A 27,447-nucleotide genomic window follows, 5' to 3' on the forward strand; every position below is an offset into this window, starting at 1 on the left:
ATACAGGCAAACTCTCATACACATAAAAAAATAATTTTTTAAAAAGGTTTTCTAAAAAAGTAAAAAAAATTTCCCCCACCTCACCCCTGGCTCAGTGGCGAACGTCCGTAATCCCAGCACTCGGGAGCAGATGCAGAAGGATCTCTGAATTTAAAGCCATCCTGGTCTACAAAATGAGTTCCGGGCCAGCCAGGTCTACACAGTGAGATCCGGTGTAGGATCTCAACACACACACACACACACACACACACACACACACACACACACACAAATGTATAACTTCCCTGAAAGTTGTTATGCCACCCTTTAAATTCTGCATCTAAAGAGAGCTTAAGTCCAAGACCAGGCAAAGCTGAAAGAGCCTAGCTCTCCCACACTTGACTCTTGCCTCCAGTCTGGAAGTGGGAAGTAGGGGGGACTACAACTTCCAGATGGCCACGCGAAGCGCCGCCCTCGCTGATTGGCTGCTTGAGCACCGCCCTCCGCTCCTCCCCTCTGAAATGACCCCGAGCCAGGTCCCGGGTTAGAGTGCTCTGGAGGCCGACTCCAGGCCCGGCACTTCCTTTGCTTGCTTCATGGCGTTAAGGCCTGCGTCCCGAATGCTGCGGCGGCTCCTGAGGTCCGGTGCCCGGGGCTGCAGCTCGGGGGCCCCGGTGACGCAGCCCCGCCCCGGGGAGCCCGCGAGACCTGCCAGGGAGGTGAGCCCACCCCGCCCGCCTGCACACACCTACCTGGAGGTCTACCCGAGCATGCAGCCCTGAGTGTGGAGACCGCACCCTCAGTCCTGGAGTACTTTTCTGGGGAGGACCCTGGGTACTCACGGATGGGTTGCTTGAGTTCACCCCTACCCAACCCTTGGACTGCCGGACCCTAGCCGGGTCTCCGCGCTGCAGGAAATAGGGACCACAGACTTCCCTCCCACCCAACCTTTTAAACATTTTTTTTTCTTCACCTCCGGAGTGGAGGATGCCAGTCCAGGCAGGTGTCCCTGGACACCTGCTTCTTCGTGTGACAAGGACTAAAAATATGGTTAGCAAGTGCCACCCACAGTCGGTTGTTAGTTTGTAGCGGCAGGGCTCCGTGACCTATCTTGTTTCTCTTGGGAGGGTTTGGCCTCATTTTAAGTCAGGGACAGAGCAAGACCAAGCTCTATGGTCAAGAGCTCCCGCCATAGTGCGGGGCACAGTCCTTCAGTCCTCCGTTGCACCTCTGCGAGTGTTTCCAGTTACAGTAGGTTTTAAGTTTGTTGTTTTGTGTACCGCTTTAAGGAAACCCTCGCAGGGGGAAACTGTTCCTTTTCATGTCTATCCGTCCACTTCTCTTCCGCCTCCTGAGTTTGATGTGCTGGGGACTATGAATTTCACAATGTTTGACTCTCCCGTCTTGCTCAAGATATAGGCAGGCTTATGCCAGAGCTGCTCACTTTACCAGACCTGCCTCTCTGGGATCCTGAGATAAAGCAGGCTCATTGTTACAGGGCTTTCCAAACCCTTGACCTTTGTATCTGACTGAGTGAAAAGCTAGGGAAACGGCAGCCACTGTGAGAGCTTTAAAAAAAGATATTAGAAGAAAAATTCTTCTGCGACATGACTAACTGGCCTTTCATCCTCATGTGAACTGAGTGTATCTTCTCTCAGGTCCCTCTAAGGCAGAGGAGCGAGAACTGAATAACCCTAACGCCTGTGCTGCCCTCTCCCCTCAGACGCTGGACTGGGTCTTTTATATGGTGAGGGCATGTCTGATACAGCAGCATTAGCACCATCCCCAGAATGGAATCTGGGGATTTGAATCAGTCTCACACCTTATTAGCCATGGGAGCCTTTTCTCTCAGAGAATTAGTGTGTGTTTTTTCTAGGATGAGAGTGTTAAATGTCTTCATCATGGGGTGTCCTAGAGCTGAGTGTCCCCACATGTTAAGCCTGGTGAATGGAGGTACTGTTATGTTGATGTGTGTGGTAATGATTGATCCTTTCAGTCTGTGGCAAATGTTGTAGTAAGGCCTATTAGGCTCCTCCTACCTGGGAAAAGCAGTCATTCTGTCAACTCTGCCACTGGCCGTGGTATTCTGAGTCTCGCAGTTGGGGCTGCCTTCCACCAGTTGAGAGTTCCTGGATGCTATGGCTCCCTCAACCTTTCTAAGCATTTCCACAGTGTTCCCCACAGTGCATACAGCCAGCCAAGCCAGCGACTGTGTTTGGCTGCTTGAAGCACATTTAATGAGTTAGGTAGAACTGCAGACAGAGCAAGACACAAGGAGACCTGTGATCTTATCTTTTGTTGGCCTCTAATTTTATCTGGCTTCTAATCTATGTTCCTACTTTCCCTTGCTCTCTGTCTATAAAGCCAGAGGCTTATACCTTATCACGTTGTACAGGAGCATAGGGCGTGGGCATCTGTAAGAGAATAGTATCTTCGAGGTCAGATTATGCATTCAGCTCCTTATGGAACTGCCAGTGGGCAGGAGCAGAGGTGGCAACATCCCTTCTCCCCTTCTTTTCCTATAGGGACTCTCTACCTGCCCTCCACAGCACTCTGCTGTGGGAGCTGGCCATGGGGTGGTGGTAAGGGGCCCTTGGATCAGTATGAGGAATCGCCATCATGGTTCAGGTGTGCCAGACATCTTCCCTAACAGATTTAGCTCCAGGTTTGTGCTTTCTTTCTTTGGAACTCTATTCTGACTTTCTGGAGGCTGAGGCCCGAGCCTGCTATCTGTGGTGGGGTTAAAGGACCTGGTGAGTGGGTAAGGCAAAGTCATCTACATGTTCTGAGTTCTAGAAAGGACCAGAAGCTGGCAAGTGGATGTTGAAGACAGGAAATAGGTATAGGAGGAAAACAGGGTGGTGGTGCCGGGAGGAGTGTAGAAGACAGTGCCGGGAGGGTCTTTCCCCTTCACATTCAGCCTACCCAGCTTCTTGAAATCCATGTCTCAGGGGAATGGACTTCTGTGGTCTGGACCCACAAGATGCAAAGACCCTCACTCTCAGGGCATAAGGGAGAGAGCCATCTGACCAAGCATGAGGCAATACTTATTTAATAGTTTGAGGCGTGTGTGTGTTTGTAGTATGTAGTATGTATATATGTTCATGTGTCCCTGTGTTTGGGAGCCATGATGCAGTCTCAGGTGTCATTCCTCAGGTGCCATCTGCTTTGTTTTTGAGACAGGGTCTGTTATTAGGAACCAGGGCTAGCCAGTGAGCACCAGGGATGTGCCCGTTTCTCTCTCCCTAGCTTTTAAAACATGGGTTCTGGTTACTGAACTCAGGCCCTCACGCTGTAAAGCGGGCACTTTACTCCCCCCTACCCCCCCAATTAATCTAATCTAGATAGCCTCTCACATGCCTAGAGGGGCTTGTCTCCTAGGCACTTCTGGATCGAGATGGTAGACACTGTCAACCATCACAGATGGCAGTCACATACTGTCACTGACTGTTAGGGACACTTGAGTTGAATTAGATGGCCTTGTCTCCACTTTGCAGAAGAGGAAGCCAAGCAGGCATCCAAATGTTGTGAAGTCATGTCAGAGCCCGTGCCCCGCTAAAGCAGGTCAGGCTTGGCCACTGTCCTCAAGAAGACAAATTAATAGTGAAAAACGGGAAAAAAAAAGTTTTATTTAATGTGGCCACTTAGGAAAGAGGGACAAAGAGGTTCAGTGGACACCTCCCCCAACAAGCCCGTGTTTGGGGTGCTGATGTGAGGTGTACGCTCAACTAGGAGGCAAGAAGTGTGCATAATTGAGCAGTCCTGGGCATGTTTGTGGTCCTGTCCATCACTGACCTGTCATTGTCTCAGCCCCAGTCTGAGGCAAAGTAGTCTGGCTGGTTATAATGTGGTGTGAAATCACTGTAGGAAGGCAAGGTTCCCCTCTGCCTGGCATCTTTTCCTTCTCCCAACATGAGACCCTTGGGGGCAAACTCCAATTCTCTGGGGTACCTTTTCTCAACAGTCCAGGTAGACATTGAGGAACGGTGTCTCTAGAACGGCCTTAGTCCTTTGGCCATACCCATTACACAACCTACAGTCCACCTGTGCCCCAAGATAACACAAAGTCATAACTTAAAAATTATGGGGTGGGTGGTTCTTGAGCAAATAAACTTTGTAGATGGCAGGGTCATGTTGCAACATCCAAAAACAGGGACATGCCTGGAACTTAAAAAAAAGGAATCTGGGTGCTTGGTCCATCGCTAGAACCAGGTTTGTAAGTCAGGGTTACCTGCCCCCAAATCTGCACGCAGAACCAGGATTATCACTTCTGGGTTAAAAGTTTCCTCGGCCCTGGCTGCACACTGCAGCTCTCAGCCCTCAGAGGAAGTTGCTCCTGGGAGCAGGACTCCAGCTGTCCTGAAAGCTCCGCAGTAAATCTGTTGCCAGCATTGAGAACCGAGGCGGAGCTAAGCCGTTTGACAGAGACCCGTCTGGGAGTGGTTCTGTGCAGCTGGGTTTGCAGCTATCATTTTTCATTAGATGCAGGCCTAGATGTTACACAGCGGTTTGCCGTGCTGTGGGCAGCATTGGACCCCTTGGGTGGGAGAGGCTTGCTCCACCTCCAGGAGGCTGGAGGAAAGTGGCCTGGGGTGGAAGTAGGTCATGAGGTGTAGGAGGAGAAAAGAGTCAGGGATGGCCTTGCTGCCTCCAAGTGATAAATTTGCTTGGCCAGCTGGGAGTTCGGCAGGGTGTGTGTTGGATGGTTGGGCTGATGGCCAGCCCCTTAATTACTCCTTGGCCAGGCTTGCTCTCAGGTTTCTGCTGAGTCATGTTCCTTGGTCCTCTCACTCCCAGTTCCTGGATTTACTTTGTTTCCTCCCCTGTCTTTGCGCAACCACAAGTTAAATTAGAAGGGAGAGCACCTCTGGCCATGACGACCTGCAACCTGGAGTGACTCACTAATGACTTAATTCTCTGTAGCTAGCATTCTGCCCCAAACTTTCTTTTAGGTACCTCCTCTCTTGAGCCTGTAGCAATCTTCCCCTAGGCCTCACAATGGCTGACTAATCCTTCTAGCACCGGATAGGGTATGCAAAAAAATGGGGACTGTAAAGAAGAATCTAGAATTCCCACCCACCTCCAGCTTGAATGCCCCTGGCTTGGGTAAATCCTGTAGGGAAGATGTCTGCACAGTCTCAGTGGTCCTTTCCTTTCCTTCCGTCTGTCAGTGAGAGGAGCAGTGCTAGCTGCTGTGGCTGACTGGAAGGGCTAGAGGTGCTGTGGAAGCTAAGGGAGAGGCAGCTCTGGGCTGCCCCAGCTCTCCACAGCTGGGATATTTTGCATATCTCCCAAAGTCAATAGCAAGGGCTTCATCATGTCCCTGTACTTGCAGGGGCTGTCCATGAGGCTCCAGTTCCTGCAGAAGCATGCAGCTCCCTTCTCCGCCTTCCTCACAGACAGCTTTGGCCGGCAACACAGTTACCTGCGGATCTCTCTCACAGAGAAGTGCAACCTCCGGTGTGAGTGACCTCTTGGGACAGCTCTGGGCCACTGTCCCTCTGATGAAGTGATGTCTGCAGCCATTCCCTGTCCAAAAGCATCTTCTTCATCCCTCCCTTTTCCTTTCCACCTTCCACATTGGCAGGCTGGTCACCCTGTAGTGGCTACACAGGGTTGAAGTTAGCTTTTGCGTTATGGAAGTTGGGCTGTCCTTGAGATCAGGTTTAGGGTAAGGATAGGTCTGAGGCTGTTCTCTTTAGGGTTCCTTCCCACGGTTTCCCTTCAGTTCCCAAAGACCAGGACACGGGGGGGGGGGGCATTGCAGAGGAGTGATAAATGTAGCTATGAGATGCCACTCGCCTGTGTTGGACCAGCTGCAGCCACACCCACACACAGAACTCACTGTGCAATCCCAGGGGTGTTCTTGGGGTGTGTCTACTGCTGGAGACTCCAGTTTGCATCTCCCCTCTTTCCAGCCCATTCCCTTCCCTCTTATCCTCATTTACCTCTTCCCTCCTTTTTCTCGTTTCCCCTCCTGCCCTCCTACTATATTTCACAATAAGAAGAATTGAGTAAGTAAATGCATGCGTATTTGGTAAATGTTTAGCCAAACAATATAGTGCATATGAGCTTTTCTGTTCTCACTGGCTCTTCAGTGTGGAATCCAGGTGTACATTCAGTGTGTGCATTTGACCTTGTGACTCCAGTGGGCAGTTCCAGTCTTCTTATATTGTTAGAAGATGTTGATGTCTGCAGAGTTCACACTGAGACCCTGGCAACTGGGTTCCAAAGAAACAAACAAAATCACAAACTCACACGCACAAAACTGTCGGGGGGCTGAAGGTGTCTTAGTCTGTAAGAGCTTGTCATGCAAGTATGGGACCCTGAATTCAATTTTCAGAATCCATGTTAAAAAAAAAAAAAAAAAGGCTGTGGAAGGCAGGGCTTGGAGGTGCCCTCTTATAATCCCAGTGCTGGGAGGGCAGAGGTAGGGGGACCCCGTCCCTGGCCAGCTATCCTAGCTGAACCAGCAGGCTTCGATAAAAGTAAGAGCTTGTCTCCAAAAATAAGATAGAGTGTGACTGAGGAAGACACTCCACGTTGACCTTTGACCTCTACATTCACACATGCGCTTGCACAGACACATGAACACACACAGAGAGAGAACTGTAAAAAGTCTCACAATGTTTTGTTTGTGATTTTTCGATGGGCTGTGCTGATAGCTGTCTGGGCCACATACAGCCCATCCATTGGGATGGGCATGCCATGAGTCTAGCAGATCTGGCCTGACTCCTGATAAAAATGACCTGCAGGAAGTGATGGTAGGAAACTGTGCCCCCGCCTCCACAGCTCACCTCTTTACCTTCATCTGCTCCTTCATCTTGAAAAAGAACCTCTGGGTTTTCCAGCCTGATGCAAATCTGTGCATCCGTTGGACCTGCGGATACTGCGGTAGCAGAGGACAGTGGCTTTCACCACGCCAAAGTACTGTCTTCATCTCATGACATGGGTGAAAGAGGAAACTTTGCCACAGCTAGATTGAATGAGAATGGACTATCGTGTCTCTGACCATAGTCTGACACAGGCACAAGGCCTTGGCCTTTCTAGACTGCCCGGGTGCCCTCAGATTGAAGGAGTCAGTATCTCAGACATGACCCTGCTCTGAGCCAGGGTTTCCATTGTCCTAGTCTATCATGTTTAACCCATACCCTCACCTCCCTGATGGAGGGATAGTAAGGCCGGATTACAAGTTGGTGAGGAGTATCAATAAGTTTGTACCACTCAGATGGGGTTCAGGACTACTGTTAGCCTGTTGAGGAGCACGGACATCTTCACCTGCCTGCCACCCTATCGCCTACCTTTTCATCCCCCTTTTTCCACCTCAGGCCGGTATTGCATGCCTGAAGAGGGTGTGTCTCTGACCCCCAAAGCTGACCTCCTAACCACAGCGGAGATCCTGACCCTTGCTCGGCTCTTTGTGAAGGAAGGTGTGGACAAGATCCGTCTCACCGGTGGGGAGCCGCTCATCCGGCCGGATGTGGTGGACATCGTGGGTGAGTTGGATAAATGTCGTTTGCTGCTCTCATCTCCTGGCTCCTCCAACTGGACTCCAGTGCCAGCTAATGCTTATGTGACAGCTGTCATTCATGCGGACATTGAGTCCTGTAACACCCTCTATAATAGCTCTAATTTATTTAAGCTGTTTTGATGAGGAATGATGGCTATGGAAAGGTTCATCTCGCTCAGGGTCTCAGCTACTAGATGCCAAGCCACGGAGGCTTGCTACAACACTGCGTTCAGCCTCACCACAAGGCCCTGTGACCAGGCTCCTGCTAGCCATTCTTCTGTCTCTTCCCTCCTCTTTGGCCATAGCATTTCTCCTCCCTTTGCCAGGAGCTTGTAACTTGTCCTCTGTCAGGTCCCTGCTCAAATCTTGTGAGCTCAGCAAGGCCTGTACCATCCTATGTCCAGGGCATCCGTGTACTCCCTCTAGCCAGTACTCCCCTCAGACCCTGGCAAGCTGCAGACTGTGAACTAAATATGGGCCGCTGCCTGCGTTTTGGTTTGCTTTTAAGTTTGGTTTTCATTCTGTGTGTGTGTGTGTGTGTGTGTGTGTGTGTGTGTGTGTGTGCGCGCACACACACACACACATGACTGCAGTGCTCAAGGAGGCCAGAGAGGGCATCAGATCCCCTGGGGCTGGACTTGTAGGTACTTGTGAGCCACCTGATGTGGGTGCTGGGAGCTGAACCCTAGTCCTCTGGAAGGACAGTACGCTCTCAGCTGCTGAGCCATCTCTTCAAACCTGACACACATCATTTGGTTCTAAGGATGTTAACAAAGTCACACATTGTCTCTCTGTGGTGTCATTATCTGCGTTGATGCTGAGGTGTCGGTGTCACTTCCTTTGGTTCTTGCTTCTTTAAGGTAATGGGTCTTTTTCTCTGAAAGTCCTTAGTGTTCCCTTTGTATCCAGTTTCCTTGAATTTTAAAATAGAAGTATATGTACACCTTGAACGGCTCTTCCTTGTGTGTCCTGTTGGCATTCCGTGTAATTTCCCTCGCATATTACGACACTTCTCAGAAGCTTGGGTAAACTTTTGTCCATTGTATGTTTAATGCTTTGTTCTTTCCAGCATTGTTTTTGAGAAGTCTAATGCCACTTTAAGATACACGCATGCATATACTTATACATGTACATTGTACATATATGTATAAATAATTTGGTTCGTGTGTGTGTGTGTGTGTGTGTGTGTGTGTGTGTGTGTCTCAAACTCCCTATGTAACCTAGTGTGACCTTGAACTTCTGATTCTTCTACCTCACCTCTCAAGTGCATGTACCAGCTTAAATTGTTATTTGATTTCGGGTTTCCTCCCCCCCAGCCCCCCCTTGGGAGAGCCGCTTGATTTTCTTCGGTCTCACTGATTGCCCCTTCTGTGTCCACCCATATTACTCTCCAGATTGTCTTTTCCTTTAATCATTTTCAGGATTTCTCTTGACAGATTAAAGATTAGGCCTTTGTGATTAGGCTCAGCCAGTTTGCATTAGGGTGTGGGAAACTCTGAGTTAGTTTATTGCTATATAATGCTTTATAAAGAACAGTAAGTTTGTTTTTGAAAAGAAATATGCTGTACTCTGAAAATCACTTCTTTGTTGCCACTGACTTTGAAACTTGTGCCATCTCTACCCTTTAATGCTACTCACGCATCATAATGGCTTGAGACATGAAGCCTCTCTTGTTTCAGAATTCTATTTCATGATGTTAATATTTTTGTTATTTTATCTTTTATACTTATTGTGTTGATTAGTATTTTTGACACGAGCCAGGGTCTTCTGGAAGAAGACCACTGAGGAATTGCCTCTCCCAGACTGACCTGTAGACAAGTCTATAAGGCATTGACTGTGGCCATGCCTGGGTTTGTGGTCCTGGGTTCTATAAGAAAGCAGAGGGAGCAAGCCATGGGAAGCAAACTAGTAAGCAGCACCCCTCCATGGCCTCTGCATCAGCTCCTGCCTCCAGGTTCCTGCCCTGCCTGAGTTCTTGCCTTGGCTTCCCTCCGTGATAGACTATGACCAGAAAGTGTCAAGCAAATAAACCCTTTCCTCCCCAAGCTGCTTTGGATCAAGGTCTTTATCACAGCAATAGAAAGCCCGCTAGGACAGGCATGCTAGTCTTGTGTTTGCTGATTTGGGCATTTGTGTGTGTGTGTGTGTGTGTGTGTGTACACGCACTTTAGAGGAATACATTTGTGTATATGGGGTGGTGCTGTGTGTCTGCATGTTATATGCACATGTGGGTGAAGGCCAGAGGATGACATCTTTGCATTATTGTCCTCTGCCTTAGTCCCTCAAGACAGAGTCTCTGACTGAGACTGGAGCCAACAAGGCCTACCACCCTCTGTCGCTGTGCCTCATAGTGCTGCGTTTGTACCACTAGGGTCACGTGTACTTATGCCCACATATGGCTTATTTTTATGGAATATCAGGGGTTTTTAACTAAGTTCTCCCTTTTTTTTTTTTAATAGTTTTTTTTTTTTTTTTTTTTTTTTTTTTGGGTGGGAAGGGAGGATAGAGGAGGATGGGAAATAAAAACTGTTCCTTCATTTAGACCCCAGTGTAGGTTCCCTGGTGCCTGTGTTCTATAGGAGATAGTTTTGTGGAGATTTCCCATAGTCCATCTAACCATGGAAGCACATGGAAAGCAGAGTGTCAGGTCCTCCCAGAACACGACAGTCACTCATTCATGTCTGTTATCTCCCCATCAGACAACCACACCAGCCCGCCTTCAAGTTTCTGCCTTGACTCCCTCAGGAGAAACTGAGTTGGAAGGAGGACATTACCTTTGATGTCAGTCTACCAGGCCCCGGGGCCCTGGAGGGGAGGTTGCAGGAGTGGCCACCTGAGGTTGGTCAGTGCCCTCCTGTGCCCCTCATCTGTTCCCTTAAGGCATGGCAGCTTCCCAGGCTTCTCCTCCACCAGGCTTTTACATGAGCTGCCTTGACTTTGGCCACCAGGTCCTTAAGAAAGGGACAAGTGGTGATCCATGATCTGGATGATTGTGTCAAAGAGTGGCCAGGAGCCAGAACTGAGCTCCCCACCTTTCCTGCTGCCCCTTACCGAGGCAGGGTCTCAGTAGCCGCCTTCACCCAGGCCAGGACCTCCTCCTCTGCCCTCCCTCCTACACAATTCCCAGTTGTTTTCTTTCTTGCTAAAGGTGTTAGAATGTGTTGATTTGGCAGAGAGAGAACCCACAACCTCTTCTAGGCTTCCTTGCTGGTGGGGCCAGAGCCTCCTCTCTCTCCTCTCTTCTTTTAGTGGAAGGGATATATGTACATTTCAGAGGGGTGAGGCAAGGAGAATTTTGCTGTTGGCCTGTGGGAGGGCTGTCTACATCTGTGTATGGTGTGTGTCCTGACTTGAACCCATTGCTTATTTTAAGCTTCTCTCTTCCCTGTATAGGGCACTAGTCGCACCTTCACGCCTGTCAACAGTACCTGATGAAAAACAGCCTAAGGAGGAATGATTTGTTTCAGTGCACAGTTTAATGGCAGGGAAGGATTCTGGCTGGGGTCTACCCATGGTGGTAGAAGCTTGCTGTGTGACCTGTGGTGAGGAAGCAGAGTCTGTGGACAAGATGAGGCCAGCTGTAACCCTCTAGCCCCACCTTACAGCCCTAGGTCTGTCAGCCAGGCCCAATGGCCCGGAGGTCCCATGACTGTGCAGAACAGCGCCATGAGCTGGAGAACAAGTGTTCAAATGAAGGAGCCCATGGCGGACATTGACACTGAAGCCCACAGCACATTTAATGTACAGCACGGCATGCCTCTCCTCACAGCCCAGAGAGTCAGTTCACACAGTTGTTTTGCTTATGTAACGTGTCACGTTTAGAAAGAAAAACATGGCCCAACCAGTTTTGTACTGTTGGCTAAGTGGATGGTTTCCAGTAAACCTCCTTAGGTTAAATTCTGGCAAACAAAATCTCAGGTTTGTAAAGGGCTTTTTAGCCGCATACGTGGCTTCTCTTTAAAAGGCTGTGGAATTTCATTCTTACAACATGAACATGCTTTTGTGTGATAGGCCTTTCTTGGGGAGATACAGCAGACACACACACACACACACACTCACAGTCAGACTCACACCCCAGTTTACCCTTACAAATGGAATCCACAAAAGACCAAAGTAAGTAAATTTGTCTTGGTAAATCAGGAAGATTTGGGGGCTACTAACAGAAGTGGTGCCGAGGAGTTACTTCCAGGAGCAGGAGTGACATAAGGCAGCTGCATCATCAAAAGCCTACCCCGACATGAGTGACAGCTCATTACGGCTGCAAGCCTGGAGCTCTCGGCACGGCCTGCAGCTGTGAGAGCCTCCTTCACCAGAGAGCCTCCTGCACCAGAGAGCCTCCTTCTGCGCAGTGGGGCTGTGCTGTCTCCTCCCCAGAAGTTTGTTCATTTTTATCTAGCTGGGGAGGCCCTCAGGAACCTTGCAAGTTTTCTTCTCCTAGACTGTGACCCTTTGTTTGCCTTCTGAGGCTCCTGAGTCCCCTCTCCCTCCTATAGGAAATGTTTGAATTTGGTGGTAGCTACCTACAACATAATCTGCCTTTTTCTCACTTCAGCTAGACCCCGGCACATGACTCTTAGTCTCTGCTCTCATGTTAAACTAAGCTGGTTCCTTACAAAGAGGAATCCATTCAACTTTTTGGTTGGAAGGCCCTGGTCCAAGGGCTGGAAGGATCTTAGCCATAGTTGGTAGAGAATAAAGTTCAGTAAATGTCAAGGGCTTCAGTGCTATCTGTTTGTCCACTGTGTTGGCTAGTTTTGTGTCAACTTGACATAAGCTGAAGTCATCTGAGAAGAGGAAGCCTCAATTAAGAAAATGTCTCCACAAGATTAGGCAAGCATTTAAGGTGCTTTCTTAGTGCTAGATTGGGGTGGACCCAGCCCATTGTATATAGTTTCATATCTGGGCCAGTGGTCCTGGGTTCTGTAAGAAAGCATGCTGAGCAAGCCGTGGAGAGCAAGCTGGTAAGCAGGACCCATTCATGGCCTCTGCCTCAGCGCCTGCCTTCAGGTTCCTGCCCTGCTTGAGTACCTGCCCTCACTGCTTTTGATGGTGAGCTGTCATATGGAACTGTGAGTCAAACAACCCCCTTTCCTCCCCAAGTCGCTTTTAGTCATGATGTTTAATCACAGAAATAGTAACCCTAACTAGAACACCTACATAAAAGAAAATTTGTTTATTATAAAAAATTAGTTATAGTTATTTTTAAAAAATCCATCTGCAGTGTAGTCATTGATTAAAAGTAATTATCCTGAACATTTGACACTATTTCTAACTTTGTGTTACTACGATGAAAACTCTGGACAACTTATTTTATAGAGAAAGGTCTCTGGATACTCAGTCAGGTAGGCCTCATGGAATCTGACTCTGGCGGAAGCTGGAGTGTGTATCTCAGTCAGTCATTAGCCAGGAGCAGAGAGTGGCTTCTCAGAGTCCCTTGTCCTTTCTTAACCACCCCTCTCCCCTGGCCACGAACTAGGTTCCACCTGGTTCCATTAGGTTCCACCTCTTCCAGGCTCCATTGCCTCCCAGTAACACCACTCTAGGGACCAATCCTTTAGCACACAGGCTTGTCAGTGCCAATGAGCATTGGCCATCCAGTCTGTAGCTCACAGTGAATGTCCAGGTAGGGTGTTTTCAGTCCCTCTGTTTCCTCCCTCTGTTCTCTTATGTGTAGCCCCAGGGACTAGGATGATGGCCTAGTCAGTAAAGTGCTTCCTGTGCACGCTTAAGGACCTGAGTTCATATCCCATCACCCACGTTAAAAAACAAGCTGTGGGCATATGTTCCTGTTATACCAGCACTGAGTAGGGACAGTGACAGGAGGTTCTGTGGGGCTTGCTAGCCAGCCAGTCCCCCAAACCATGGAACTCCAGGTTCATGGGAAACCCTGCTTCAAAGAACCCAGTGGAGAGCTAATGAGAAAGATGCCTGTCATTAATCTCTGGCCTTCTGTCTCCAGCCCCTCAGCTGTACTTATTAGCTTTGGAATTTAAGGAATTTCCTTAATTTCTTGAAGCCTCTTTCCTTCCTTGTCTAATACATTAGGAACTATCCCTGTTCTGTGGCTTCAGTGAGCTAATCCAAATGGTGGTTTTAGCAGAGCCTGGGGCCAGCATGCAGCGCAGAATAAATACCCATCCAGCCCAGGGCAAGTACCTAGCGCCTCATCTGTTGGTTATCGTTATCCTGGCTTTTATTTGTATGAATGTATGTATGTATGTTTGCCATATGTGTGCCTGGCTCCTGATGAGGTCAAAAGAAGACTTAAATGCTCCTACCCCCAGAACAAGAGTTACAGATGGTTGTAAGCTGCCTGCGGATGCTGGGAACCAAACCTGGCTTTTCTGCAAGAAAAACAAGTGGTCTTAATAGCTGAGCTGTCTCCCCAGCCTCTTGTCCTGGTTTTTATTTCCGCTGTCGTTACCAAGCCCAGCCCAGTGTACAGAGGCTGCAGAGAGCCCCTTTGTACTCCACCAGTTTGGAATAAGAGTTCTGCCTTCCTGCCCTTTTCCCCAGGAAAAATAGTCTAATGCACACCTCTTATCTCTCCAGCCCAACTTCACCAGCTGGAAGGGCTGAAAACCATCGGTGTCACCACGAATGGCATCAACCTGGCCCGGCTGCTGCCCCAGCTTCAGCAGGCAGGACTCAACGCCGTTAACATCAGCCTGGACACTCTGGTTCCCGCCAAGTTTGAGTTCATCGTCCGTAGAAAAGGTGATCACAGACTGAGGTGTGATTCCCCCCCAGGGCTCTGCTGGGGATCTGGGTGTCTGCCAGAGGGTAATCAGTTCCTTCTGGTGTCTGGATTACCGCTGTTCTCTCAGTAAGGAATACATACCAAGGCCAGATGGTTTGCCTGGAGATACATGGACTAAGTGAGGAAGAAATGATGGCCCTGAGGTGTCAGGCTCAGGGTGTACAGGGGTCCTGGGGTCACCCCTGTGTCCAGCTAGACATAAGCCTCTTTTCCTCTCGCCTTGCTCCAAATACTCTCACACAGGTCTCCCCTGTGGTGGTTTCAGGATGCTGAGATGGCAGGTGGCGCCAGCCTGGAGCTCTGGTGTCCCTAGGTCAGAGCCCGGCTTCTCTCGATCACGGGTACTCCACTCTAGAAGGTCAGAGGGGGTTTAGGAAAGGCAGCTTCCCACCCTCTTCCTTTGGAGCAGTACACCAGCCATGCCGTGGTGCCCCTCCTTCCCTGCCCTGGTGTACAGCTTTCACCCCTCCAGAACCTGGCTAAGCTCTGACTGGGGCTCCTTCCTCTGGAGAGGGCCACAGCCTCCACTTTGACAGAATTCAGAGTCTAGTAATACAGGTTTAAGGTATTCATATATTGACATTTTTATGTGGGACATGTGCATGTATGTTTATGTGCATATATGTGCATGTGTGTTCACATATTTGTGGGTATGTGTGCAGGTGGAGGCCAAAGGACAGCCTTCAATGTTATTCCTCATGAGTTGTACATTATGAAATTTTTAAAGACAGAATCTCTGGGATCTGGGATACACTGATCTTGACTACTCTGGTTAGCAGTGGGTCCTGAGACTTTGCCCCTCCCCACCTCCTGGGCTTGGGGTTACAAGCATACCATCATGTCCAGCTGTTTATATGACCTGGGGATCAAACCTGCAGGCTTCGGAACAAAACATAAAACCTGCACAGAACAGCCTGTGCTGATCTCTCAGTATCCATGAAGTGCCGTGGGGAGGGAGGGGACTCTAAGTAAGATAGGTGTGAGAGTGTGAGATATGACCCTGCTGGCCTGGTGCCATCGAGGTTTCGGTCTGGGGCACTTCCTTTGAGGAAGCTTTGAACAGAGAGCGTGAGGGCTAGGAGGAAGCAAGTGGAAAGGTGCCTCAACCTGGGCCCATCTCTGCATTGTTCTCTCCTGTCTCCTGCCATAGCACAAGCCCTACCCCAGGGACACATCTGACATCAGGGTGCCATCCCTCCCCTTCCCCTTTTATGCTCTGACCTTCACCTGCCACTGAAGGGACCAGTCATTGGGATCACACCAGTGAGAGAGGTGCCTACATCATATAAGATGGAGTGTGAAGACTGTAGCAGGGCCTCATTTTCCCCATCTAGACTGTGCAGAGGCGCAGCTAGATCATGGGTCAGCCAACTGTGGCCCATAGGCCACATCCAGTTCCTGTTTTTGTACAGCGTTGGGCACAAGTCTTACAGAGAACGTATCTAATCATTAATTATTAAGAACACGACCTGTGAACCCCAGTTAAACAGTATTGTATCCCTGAGAAAATCGTCATTCCTCTATCCCACGTTATAAAAAAATCAGACACGGGACTGGTGAGATAGTAAAGTTAACTCTAGTTCCAAGGGACCCAGTACCCTCTTCTGACCTTCATGGGCACCAGATACATATGTGGTGCACAGACATACATGCAGGTCAGACATCTGTACACACAAAAATAGACACATAGACAAAGAAGACAACAAATCAAAGTAGACAGCTTTGATGAATGACACCCGAGGATGTTTGGGCCTCCTCCTGTGCATACACCCCAACAAATACATGAACGTGCACACAAGCCTACACACCGCAAAAAATACTTGTAAATAAAAGTGAAAACCATATTGTTATACTTTGAATTTACTAAAAACATGCTTCATGTCATATAATCTGGCAGAGGCCTGCTGGCTTGTGTGACCTGTCAAGCCAGGTGGTAGCTCAGGGTATTTTTGTGTTTTGTTTTGTTGTTCCACGTGGCTCTGGTGGTTCCCTAGAGAAAGGGGTTCCTGAATCCTTTCTTCTCCCTCTCTGCAGGCTTCCACAAAGTTATGGAGGGTATCCACAAAGCCATCGAGCTTGGTTACCGGCCTGTGAAGGTGAGGGCCTGTCACTCCTGCTGGTTTCTGCCTTCCTTCCTGACCCTGGGCAGGAGGACCAGGTCTATGACACGATAGCCCTCAGCCTGGCCAGTGGACATGTGCCTCCCACTGCTCCTTGCCAAGTTCCAGCTAGCCTCCACTTCTCCCTAATTGGGTATAGACTGGGTATCCCACCCCTGTGGGATACCCCAGCTGTGGGGTCCTGGATGGTAAGAAACGAGCACTAGGCCCTGACTAGGCCATTCCCCCAAAGGTCGTCCTCACGAAAGCATGTTAGAGAGCTCTCACTGCCCGGTTGTGCTTGGTCAGGTGAACTGTGTGGTGATGCGTGGCCTGAATGAAGATGAGCTTCTGGACTTTGTGGCCTTGACAGAAGGCCTTCCCCTGGATGTGCGCTTCATCGAGTACATGCCGTTTGACGGTGAGTGACCAGAGTGTGGCAGAGAGGGAAGGGGTGGCTGGGCCTCATGGCTGTACCAGGTACTGCTAAGACATGGGATGAAGGGGGGATGATGTGGAGCCAGTCTGGAGTCAAGTATGAATGTGATTTGATCCTTGGGCAGGGTCCCCTTCATCTCTGGTTCAAAAGCTCCCCCTGCCACCCGAAACCAAATACAGGCAACAAGTGGAACTTCAGGAAGATGGTTAGCTACAAGGAAATGCTGGACACCATTCAACAGCAGTGGCCAGGGCTGCAGAAGCTGCCGGAAGAGGATTCCAGCACAGCCAAGGTTAGGGAGCAGGAGGGTGAAGCTGGCGGTGGCCCTGCCTTCATTAGAGTGGGTGGGGTCCTGCTGTAAATTCAGAGAGTAGCTATGGACCAGGGTGCTCAGCAGGGCCCTGGTTGCTTGAAAGAGCAGCCTGGATTTGGATGGGTAAGACTAGGTAGCATCAGAGGTCATGTTTCTGCAGCTAAACGGGGGCAGTACTGTCTCTCACCTCCACAGGGCTTTCTGTGGTGTGTTGTCCACAGATACCTGTATCCATAGCAACTTTTCTCCAGAGCAAGTCAGGCAAAAGCAGGGGCTTGTGAGTCGCCCACCACACTGGAAGAGAGATGCCAAGAGGGGTCGTGACATCAGCAAGGGGAATCTTGGGAGTGAGGGATAGCTCACCCTGTCCCTTCCACTGCCTTTCTCTTGCTAGGCATTTAAGATCCCTGGTTTCCAGGGTCAGGTCAGCTTCATCACGTCCATGTCAGAGCATTTCTGTGGGACCTGCAACCGGCTGCGCATCACTGCTGACGGGAACCTCAAGGTGAGCATCCTCAGCCCCTCCCACCCAAGGGCCCCTTGCTATCTCATCCTCACGTTCCCCCTGTGCTCTCTGATTAGAGGGGGCAGTCAGTGGCAGTGTACAGGGGGACTTGGGAGTGGCCAGAATGAATCTGTTTTGTTTTCCGTGGCAGTCATTGCTGTTTCTTCAGTCTTTCATTCTTTGGGTCCCCAGAGTAACTTATGGTTTATCCAGCACTCGGTGCTGCCAGAGGGGACATCAGAACGATTGTTGGACACGTGTCTTTCTGGTTAGCGTTTGCCTCCCAGCCAGGGACTCACCTCTGAAACCAGCCTCCATTACTTGGCTAGTTGGTGAGCTCTGTGTTTGGATGTGTGGCTGTGGAAAGGCTCGTTTCCTTGAAGCTGTAAGAACTCATTGGCAGCTTCAAAGGGGTGGTGGGCAGGAGCTTAACAGTCCTCTATCCCGTGCATTCTGTGCTGGTGCTGATGGCCTTGTGCACCTCGCTGAGGTATGGACTCATGCTGCTTGAAATCAGATCTGGGTACTCAAGACTGTTGAGAGCTAGGATTCAGAGCGGTCTTCTGACTGGAACAAGATGGGGACACGATCCCCAGTCTTCCCTGGATTTGAACTTAAACTTGTTAAAAGGCAGTGATCATAACACATAAATATGTTGAGGGTGAAGATGTGAGGTTTGTGCTAGAGAGATGGCCCTGTGCAATCATGGGGACCCAAGTTTGGATCTCCAAATCCCATGTGAAAAGCCAAGCCAAGCATGGCTGTGCGCTTGCAATCCCAAGGCTAGGGAGGTAGGGAATGGAGAATCTCTGAGCTCATTGGCCAGCCAGTCTAGCCGAGTCAGTGAAATCCAGGTCAGTGGGAAACTCTCAAAAACTAAGGTGGAGATGATTAAGGAAGGCACCTGATGTTGACCTTTGTTTTCTATGCACACACACACACACACACACACACACCTGTATATACAAAAACTAAGGTGGAGATGATTAAGGAAGGCACCTGATGTTGACCTTTGTTTTCTATGCATGCACACACACTCACACCTGTATATACAGGGAACAGACACACATACAAAAGAAAAAATATGGGACAAAAGAGTTCGGTGGTGTGTACACTGGAGGGGGGGTGTGCCTGGGTGGCTGCTGGGCCTGGTTCTCTTTAGGATTAGGGTTGGAGCTGCAGGTTTGGGGTCAGCCCATTTGAATACTGAAGGAACTATACACTGGGTTGTTGGAGATGGGGGATTTCCTGGACTGGAGCCAGAAGTGCCTAGGAATGCAGGCAGTATCTCCCTCAAAATCCCTATGGAAAATGTAAAAAAGGTATCTAAAGGAATGGGATGATTATTTAGAGTGAGAGGCAGGGTTAAGGGAACTAATAAGGGACATTGAGGCCTTCTGAGGAGCAGCAGTCAACAGATGGCCCCACCTCAGTGGGAGATGGAGGAAGTGATGTCACTGAGGGCCAGTGAGGCTTCAGCCTTGAGGGAAGAGGGTGGGGGCTTCAGCTGTGGAGGGGAGCCAGAGATGAGGAACGGGGAGGAAAGCCAGGGCCTTCTCTTCTTCTCTCCTGGTCTCCCAAACAGAAGGCGGCACAGGAAAGCCCATGCAGAGAAGTCTACAGAGGACTCAGCGTGGTGTTGGCAGTGAAAGGCATAGAGGAACCTGGGCCCTGTGGTGTAGGGAGGGAGAATTGCCAGCATGGTGGAGAAGCCAAACCTCTCTTGGTCATGACTTCTCCAGAGCTCTGCCCTTGTGAGCTTTTCAAACATTTTTCTGTGTCCAGATGCACAGCTGACATGGAAGGTTCTGTAGCAGAGTGCGTGCTGGTTTTCTGTACTACCGTGTTCTCATCTCCGCCCCTATGACCAAGCTTCTCACAGAAGCTAGGAAACACTGAGTCAAGACTGAGTGGGCACGAGATGTCTTCTCCAGCCAGGGATTGTGGCTCACACCTGTGATCCAGCCCTTGCGAGTCCGATGGCAGAAGGGTAGTCTCAGTTCCAGGCCATCTTGGACTACATAGCCCAAGCTTTAAAATGAGTCTCTGTCTCAGAAACAGACAAACCCGTCACCTCCAGCAGCTCTCAGCTGCTTAGCTACCAAGCATGGATCCTAGACTAAAACGGGCTGCTGCAGATAGTAGTGGCCATTCCAGAAGGACAGGAAGGGCTGATGGGAAACAGGGTATGTGTACCGCCTCCAGGGTACGAAGCTCCCCCTCAGATGGTTCCACTCTCACGGTGATAAAGGCTTCCCCATCTGATAAGTCAGAAGGTAGCAGCAGCCCAGAGTCTTCTGTTCTTCCTGTGTAGCTTTTTAATTCTCAGCACCTGCTGTACATTCCAAACGGTCTGGAAGTAAACACCACACAGAAGTCTGACTTTGCCTCCTGCTTATCTAGCCTCTGTGGCCCCTCCACCCAGTCCCTCTGTCCTTTGTGGCCCTGAGTCCTGCCTTGTGTGAGCCTGCTATGGGAGACATGAGCACGGATGCCTAGCTCTGTGGGGCTGGCAGAAGGCAGAGGCAGAGGCTCTAGGGTGAGGCCACATGCTCTCGTCATGACAGGTCTGCCTCTTCGGGAACTCTGAGGTGTCACTGCGGGACCACCTGCGGGCGGGGGCCTCGGAGGAGGAGCTGCTGAGGATCATTGGGGCAGCGGTGGGTAGGAAGAAGCGGCAGCACGCAGGTAAGGGCTGGGCAGGAAAGCTGGGCAGGCATGGGCCAGGGTCAGTGGGATGAAACTGCCCAGTGTAAGTGTAGTTCTGGCCATTGTCCATTCCTGTTGAAACTTTGGACTTAGGGTATGGAGGTGCCTCTTCTTTGAGAAAATTGACATAGTATAGGCTGCACAGAACCCCAAAACTTTATTGGGCTGCTTTATTGGGCTAAGAGCTATCACTGGCTCCCTGGATTCCTATGCAGTGTCTTTGGGAGAAAAGGAGGGAGTTCCAGGTCCCTGGGCATTTCCAGACTGCTGTGTTCATGGTCTTGCCGTGAGGGATATATGTGAGGGATTTTGTCAGAAAGCCTGTGGTTGTGTGCAGGGCACATTCACCCACCTGTGTGTCTCACTGAACTCTCCCTTCTCCCTCCTCCCCCGCTTTTCTCTCCATCCATCCTTCCCTCATGCCAGGCATGTTCAATATTGCCCAGATGAAGAACCGTCCCATGATCCTCATCGGTGGGTGATCTCTCAGTACGTAACTACTCACCCTTGTCATTTGGGGGGGTCCCTGTGGGGTGGGGGGTGCAGTCCCCTCTGTGAGGCAACTCCTGTTCCGCCTCATAACATTCTTTCTTAAAAAAAAAAAAAAAAAGGCAAACAACTTCATCTATTCTTAAACCTTTCATGTCTACTATTTCTTCCTTGCCCACAGCAACCTTTTGTCTCCTTTTGACTATAGAATGGCAGAACTTCTCCCTCTCTGGAAATTAGGGCAGGGGCTTCTTCAGAGCTGATGATCAATGAGTTAGCTCTTCCCGGGGAGTGGAGCTCCGGTTCACAGAGCATCTCAGCTCTTGATTCTCCCAGCAGGACACTGATGTCCCTTCTTTGCCACACGGAGCTACCCATGTATGTGTGTGGCCCATCAGTTGTCTCAGCCAAGCATAAATTGAGGCAGCTCTCTGAACATCCAGGATTTGAACGTGCCGGTTCTTTAACTCCAGGGACTGTGTGTACAGGGGTGAATCTCAAGTATAGGGTGTGTCTGCAAGTGGAAACACCACTTGAAAAAGTCCTGGGTGGTGTCCTGTCTGGGGAACTGGGTTGGTCCCTGAGGATCTAGGAGGACCCCTGCTCTTCTGCTCAGTGCCCAGATGACAGCAGATGAAGCCTTGAGCCCCTATGTCACACCCAGATTTAGGCCTTCTGAACTAGATTATTGGAACAGAAAAAGCACTAGGCAAACCTGAAGGAAAGGGTTCCTTCCTCTAGAGCTTAGAGCAGAGTGAGTCCAAGTAGCATAGAGGTCCAGAGCAAAGCAGATTCCATGGCCAGAGCTAGCCCAGTGACCATCCAGCACACCAGCCCCCAGAGCAGGAGGGACATGATGGAGAAGCATCCGCTAGGGAAGACACCTTACTCATCTCCCCCTGCCTCTTTCTCCCGCGCACCAGGTCCTGTCTTGGCTTGTGCATCTTCACAGCCAGGAATGGGAATGCCTTAATGACCTTCCCTCCGACAGACAAGGGTGAGGCTTAGAGTATGAGGGAAAAGGAGAAGTTGGGGGCTGCTATCTTCCTCAGGACTCTTAACTGAAATGTGTGGCCTGGTTTTCATAAAACCAGAGTTGCCTTGGTCAGGGCCTCTGACTCCCATGAGCCTGTGAGCCACTTTAGTATCCTACTCATTCTGATGTGGTAGGAGCATGGTGGAAGTATCCACTTCTGTGGGCTCTCAGTGGCTGCTGATGTCAGGGTGCTGACACTGGCCTTTTGTCTATTTTTTGGGAAGCAGCACAAGGTTGCCTGAACAAGGGAACCAAGATGTCACTTGATGCCCTTGTAAGGACTTGACACTGTTTAAGTACATGAACTGTTTGCCTAGTGTCTTACCCATCAGTGAGACAATTGCTGTTCATTCTCCATTGGAAGCAGCAGGGTATACCTGTGGTTGGTAATTCAGGATGAGATCTAGCTGGTTTTAGGGACATCAAAAAGCTGTTTGATCCAGGCATCACTTCAGGCCTTCAGTGTGTCATAGGAAAACTCTGGGACAGAAGGACCTGGAAGTGATCTTGCTCCACCACTGCCTGAGGAGTGTACACCGAAGCTGGGCACCTTCCATTTGGTTCCTTCTCTGTCTGCTTTGTTCTTCCTTCTCCCCAGTGTGAACAAGATCTCATGGTGGGACAAAAAGAGGTCAGGAGAAGACGTGAGAAAGGACTGCTTTGGGGGCTTAGTCTCATTTTTCTCTTTCCTTCTCGCCTTTCAGGGGAAATTCTGATGCTTCAAGATTCCCCACCAGCTGCTCGAAGAACTTTCTCCTGGGATCCCCTACGTATTCAGAATCTTAGGGCCAAAGAGAGACCCTCTGTCCCGGTGGCAACTTTGTGGAAGAGGCTCTATGACCCCATGGCCCTTCCTCTGTCTCAGCAGTGCCTAGGGTCTGGCTCCCCTCAAAGACACTACAGCTCCTACCCAGAGCCCAACACTCACTCTAAGTGCCTTAGCACAGGACCCCAGGTCCCTGCTGTCCCCTCAAGTCCGGGGCCGACCTCAAATCAGCTAACTCATGTGGATTCACAAGGACGGGCAACTATGGTAGATGTGGGTGGGAAGCCAGTCACAGAGCGGGTGGCCGTGGCCTCTGCTGTGGTTCTTCTTGGCCCTGTGGCCTTTGAGCTTGTCCGGCAGAACCAGCTGAAGAAGGGAGATGCTCTGGCGGTGGCCCAGCTGGCTGGAGTCCAGGCAGCCAAGCTAACTAGCCAGCTGATCCCGCTGTGCCACCATGTGGCCCTGAGCCACGTGCAGGTGCAGCTGGAGCTAGACAGTACACGCCATGCTGTGCTGATCCAGGCACGCTGCCGGGCCCAGGGCCCCACTGGGGTAGAGATGGAGGCACTGACCTCAGCCACCGTGGCTGCCCTTACCATGTATGACATGTGCAAGGCAGTTAGCAGGGACATTGTGGTGGCAGAGGTGAAGCTCATCAGCAAGACTGGAGGTCAGCGGGGGGACTTCCAGCGGGCTTAGGGTGCCTCACTCCCTCCTCATGTCTCCCAAAGGGATACAATTTGGGCTGAGGAAAAGGTGTCACATTCCTCTAAATCTACTCACTGTGACCTAGGGTCACCCCAGTATTTATTGTAACCTGTGAGGTGTCCTCAACACAAGACACCTCAGGCCTTGATAACTCCCAAGACTGGCAATGGAAGGTTTGATGCTGGATACCACCCCCACCCTCACCCCCACCCCCATGTCATGTCATATTACTTGGGTTGTTTGAGACAGACAGCTTTAGGCATCCCTCTCATCTAGGGTTCTCTCTTCTCTTCCCTGGGGAGAGAATAAGGGCTCATTAAGCAGAGGAACCCGCTCTGAGAAGGAAAAGCACAAGCTTTCTAATGAATGTATCAGACTTGCCGCTCCCTGGCCTCCAGCCGTCTCCAACAGGATACGGACCACAACTCTAAGGATGTGCCAACATTTACCCACACCTGGTTTTGCTCACTGTGGTCTGCCCACACCTCTCTACTCTGGCCCACATCCGGGAAAGGAGTTGAAGGTGACCTTTACTCTCACAGCGCACAAATAAAGCCATGATGCCAGTTTTGATGAGGACTCTTGTCTGTGAACAGGGCACCAAACTTCGGTTTTTTGTTTTGTTTTGTTTTTTAACCCATCAGCCCCATTCCTAGACTCTCTAATGGAGGGTGGGTGGGAAGAAGGACCCTAGAAAAGCCAAGGGCCATATTCCCTGGAACCTTCCTCCCCCTGTGGGGTGGGGTGGAGAGTTGGGGAATCGCAGAGTGCGTCCAAAGGCAATTTGACAGATGGGGTCTTAGCTGTATCACCCATGCTTGGAGATCAGGCTTGTAAATTAGAGGCTCCTAGCTTAAGTACTCCAAACACTGGCATGCCAGGTTCCCTGAGATGATGGCTTCTTCAGTGGTGCCCCTGCGTGATAACAGATGTTTAACAATCATCTCTAAAAGATAAACAGGTTTCCAAGACACAAAGTGCCCAACTCAAGCCCTCCACATGAGCTCAGCTGGCTTAGAATATTACAGAAAATGTACATTGGCACTCATGGAGCTGGCTCTGCCCACTCAACATAACCCAAGTTCACACGTGACGAAGAGTTTCTAGGCAGGCTCGGGGAGGGGGTGAATTTAATACTTTTTAGTATTACAATATATTCTTATAAAAGGGTGCAGGTAAAAAGGGCACTGTAGAGTTTTGTACATAGGAACCTTGTCTGTCTTTTGCAGCAGCTGTTGAGAGCAGCCTTGGCATGAAGGTCGGCAGATGCCCTGGGGAGGTGGTCACAGCTCTCTAGCCGGTGGCAATGGAAGTGGGTGGGAAGAGCCCATGCCTACATTCACCCATCTGGAGAGTTTTGTCCTTCTGCCCCCTGGATGAACTTCCATTTTGGAAGGGGAGTTGCAGCTGCTATCTTGGCTGGACTATGAGTTTTCTATTGTGCACAAAATTAACTGGAGCGGTTGACCCACAGGCAGCAGGAGGGGTGAGTGGTACTGGGGTAGACTTCATTTATCATTGAGGACCAGCCTATCCACCTCCACTGGGCACCAGTCATTTCCTGCTCAGTCACCCACAATGGTCCATGGTCCAAGGCACTGTTGAACTCTGGTTACAGAGACACACAGCACCAGAGCCGCTGGCCAGATTTAGAAAATAATAAATAGAGAAGGCTGGGCTCTGGAGAGATGCCAGATGGCTTTTCTGAAGATCCAATGTGTTCCTTCAACAAATTCCATCTTCCTTGTCTTTCCTGGTGCACGTCTGGTCTCCGTGATAGTTGGTAAGGCCAGGACCTAGCCATGTCTGTTGGACAGCTGTGTAGCCCATCCCTGTCTCCTGCCTCTTGAGTGGCAGGCACACAGCCCATCCAGTTTGGGAGAGGATGCGAAGATGTCCAGCACCAGCCTCTCCTTTCTTTGATAGCTTGCTTCTTTATGGGGGTGCGAGAGATGGGGAGGTCTTGGTGTGCAAGCGACTGTTAAAGCTCTCCTCCATAGCTGCTCTTCTTAGAAGCCCTTTACCCTCTCTGGCTGGCTTTTCCACACCGTACCGGTCAGGCTTCCACTTGCTAAGATCCCTTTCAAACCAATGCACATACCCAGCTTAACCCTGTGTTTCTTCTCCCCACAACTACTATGGTCCTCCCCTCCCAGGAATCTCCTGTAGATAGACAGGCAGTTAGAGGACTGGGCAGCCCTTATCCACTAGCAGTGACCCTGAGCCAGCAGGTTAGATAAGAAGAGCAGGGACCTGATGGATGGAAATTGGGCAAGACTGGTCTCTAGGCAAGAGGGGATGGGGGTACATTAGGCAATAAACCTTCATGGAGTTGATCTCACCCTACTCCATTTGGAGTATTTACCTAGATGTAACAGTGCTCCCCTCCAGATGCCATAGAAACACTTGAAGGTGGACAGGGCGGAAGATTGAGTGCTGTCAGGGAGGCCAGAATGGTCCCATGCAAGTCAGGCTGAGCAGCCAAACAGCACCGATGTAGGGGCACACCCTGAAGTAAGCATCCTACCCAAGCACTCCCTCCTCTGCCCTCATCTCCCCGCCATCTCCTGCCTGCCCTTCCCAGTTCCCTGTCCACGAGTTTCCCTCGGAGTGGCAGTTAAACATGGAGGGTCATTCTAGCCCACATAGTTCCCCAAGGCCAGCTACAGCCAAGTATGCGGAGCTCCAGGGGACCTGCAGGTGGAGACAGAGGCCACGGTGGCATAGCAGGGGCCAGCTGAGGGAGATGATAGATGGGGCACAGCTGGGAGGATGAAGCATTTGAGTGCTGTCCTCTGGTGAGGAACTACTGATCTGAGGTCACTGTCTCTCCAGGACAAGGGACAGATTGCCTTGGGATTTGCTTCAACCCTCACCTGAGTCTGGTGAGGTGGTGATGGAGGTCTTTCTTGCCCCCCCCTCCCCTTACCAGAGCCACACTCTAAGCTGGTGATGAGCCAGAGTTCTGGAAACCAGAGATGAGTTTGAGGACTGAAGATTAAGTAGATGGGATGGAGGTGGCTAGGGAAGAAGAAACGCCCCAGGACCTGCTGTAGAAAAAAGGTACAGATAACTCACAAAATGGGTGCTAGTCTTGTTCTGCATGTTTTCTAGAACATGCTAGAGCTTATATAGCTAGAACTCATAAGGCCTCTAGTTTCCATCCCAGAACCACATTCCACGGGGCTATCTCTTCATACAGGAGCCTGGAGTCCTGTAGGCTGGCTCTCGGGTTCCACTCAACCACCACATACTATACAAGAGGTGGGGACAAGGAATGCAGTCTCCTGGGTCTCAAACAGCTCTGTGCCAACGTGAGGTGTGGAGAGCAGTGTCCTCCAACCTACGATTTTCTGACCAAAGCCCAGGGCCTGCCAGGGATGCCCAAGCTAGTCTTAAGAGAATGATGCCCAGGAGAGGGGTGGGTGTACAAAGAGAGATGGGGAAAAGATGGATGAGACTGAATAATGTAAAGGGGAGAAAATGAGAGAAGCCCGTGTCAGTGCAGGGAGACACCTGGTCTAGCCGCACAGAACCCCCAGGACCCAGCCCAGGGCTCCCAAATCCAGCTCTCCAAATCACCTAAGTCATTGCTTCTTCTACTCCACTCCTCTCCCCTAATCCCTGTCTCCAGGCTTGCTGCTATGTGGGCATTACCCAGTCCTCAAGTCAATAATTTAGCCTGTTTATCGCCCGCTCGCGGGTGACCTCTGGGGCCTGGCTCCCTGGTCGCTTGCGGTTGCGTTTGAACTTGTTCAAGTCCTTGTCAAAAACTTCTCCAGAGCGCAAGGCCGACACCAGGTCATCAAACTCGCCACTCTCCTCCAGGGTGCCGCCTACCAGGATCTTCCGCTGCCTCTGCCATCTTTCTTTTTCACGCTGCTCCTTCAGCTGGGAGCGGAAAGGAGAGACAACTCAAGGACAGCCCTCTAGGTCTTTGGATGCTCTCCCAGGCTGTGGCCGGAGACCACTCTGCCTCTTTTCAGGATGCCCCGCCCTTCCCACCTTAGGTGGCTCTCCCCGCCAACCCCAAGCTGCGAGATGTTTCTCTCCTCAAGGTCTACATTATCCCAGCTCCTTTTTTTATCTCTCACACCCAGAGTAGCATCCCCTCCTGCTGTATCCTGGCCCCAG

The 27,447-nt window shown here is 50.4% G+C and overlaps 2 protein-coding genes across 7 annotated transcripts in view; one reads left to right on the forward strand and one right to left on the reverse strand.

The window, feature by feature from the left end:
• Positions 1-501: 501 nt before the first annotated feature.
• Mocs1 (molybdenum cofactor synthesis 1) lies at positions 502-23,886 on the forward strand. Of its 3 annotated transcripts, XM_021636242.2 has the most exons (12): positions 571-698; positions 1,638-1,726; positions 5,315-5,441; positions 7,308-7,475; positions 14,042-14,206; positions 16,284-16,345; positions 16,658-16,769; positions 16,967-17,079; positions 17,495-17,605; positions 20,173-20,293; positions 20,741-20,788; positions 22,544-23,886. In XM_021636242.2, the coding sequence occupies exons 2-12, from the start codon at positions 1,724-1,726 to the stop codon at positions 23,302-23,304; spliced, it is 1,791 nt and encodes a 596-aa protein (XP_021491917.1). In that variant the 5' UTR covers positions 571-698; positions 1,638-1,723; the 3' UTR covers positions 23,305-23,886. The 3 variants fall into 3 exon arrangements, with proteins under 3 accessions (XP_021491916.1, XP_021491919.1, XP_021491917.1); XM_021636241.2 differs by lacking the exon at positions 1,638-1,726 and having other exon boundaries at positions 502-698; XM_021636244.2 differs by lacking the exon at positions 1,638-1,726 and having other exon boundaries at positions 502-698; positions 20,741-20,803; positions 22,544-22,683.
• A 540-nt stretch (positions 23,887-24,426) lies between these two features.
• Positions 24,427-27,447, reverse strand: part of Daam2 (dishevelled associated activator of morphogenesis 2) — a 105,247-nt gene continuing 102,226 nt past the window's right edge. For all 4 annotated transcript variants that reach the window (XM_021636239.2, XM_021636237.2, XM_060369639.1 and 1 more), the window contains one exon: positions 24,427-27,204. In XM_021636239.2, coding sequence (XP_021491914.1) covers positions 26,983-27,204 — 222 coding nt within the window. In that variant the 3' untranslated portion in view covers positions 24,427-26,982. The remainder of the gene's footprint in view (positions 27,205-27,447) is intronic.

Source organism: Meriones unguiculatus, chromosome 16 (genome assembly GCF_030254825.1).
Source record: "Meriones unguiculatus strain TT.TT164.6M chromosome 16, Bangor_MerUng_6.1, whole genome shotgun sequence".
Lineage (NCBI taxonomy): Eukaryota > Metazoa > Chordata > Mammalia > Rodentia > Muridae > Meriones > Meriones unguiculatus.

Coding starts and splice junctions, on each gene's coding strand:
- Mocs1 (XM_021636241.2), top strand. CDS start 576: ATGGCGTTAAGGCCTGCGTCCCGAATGCTGCGGCGGCTCCTGAGGTCC. Junction 7,476..14,041: donor GGATGTGGTGGACATCGTGG/GTGAGTTGGATA, acceptor TTATCTCTCCAG/CCCAACTTCACCAGCTGGAA. Junction 20,789..22,543: donor CCGTCCCATGATCCTCATCG/GTGGGTGATCTC, acceptor CTCGCCTTTCAG/GGGAAATTCTGATGCTTCAA.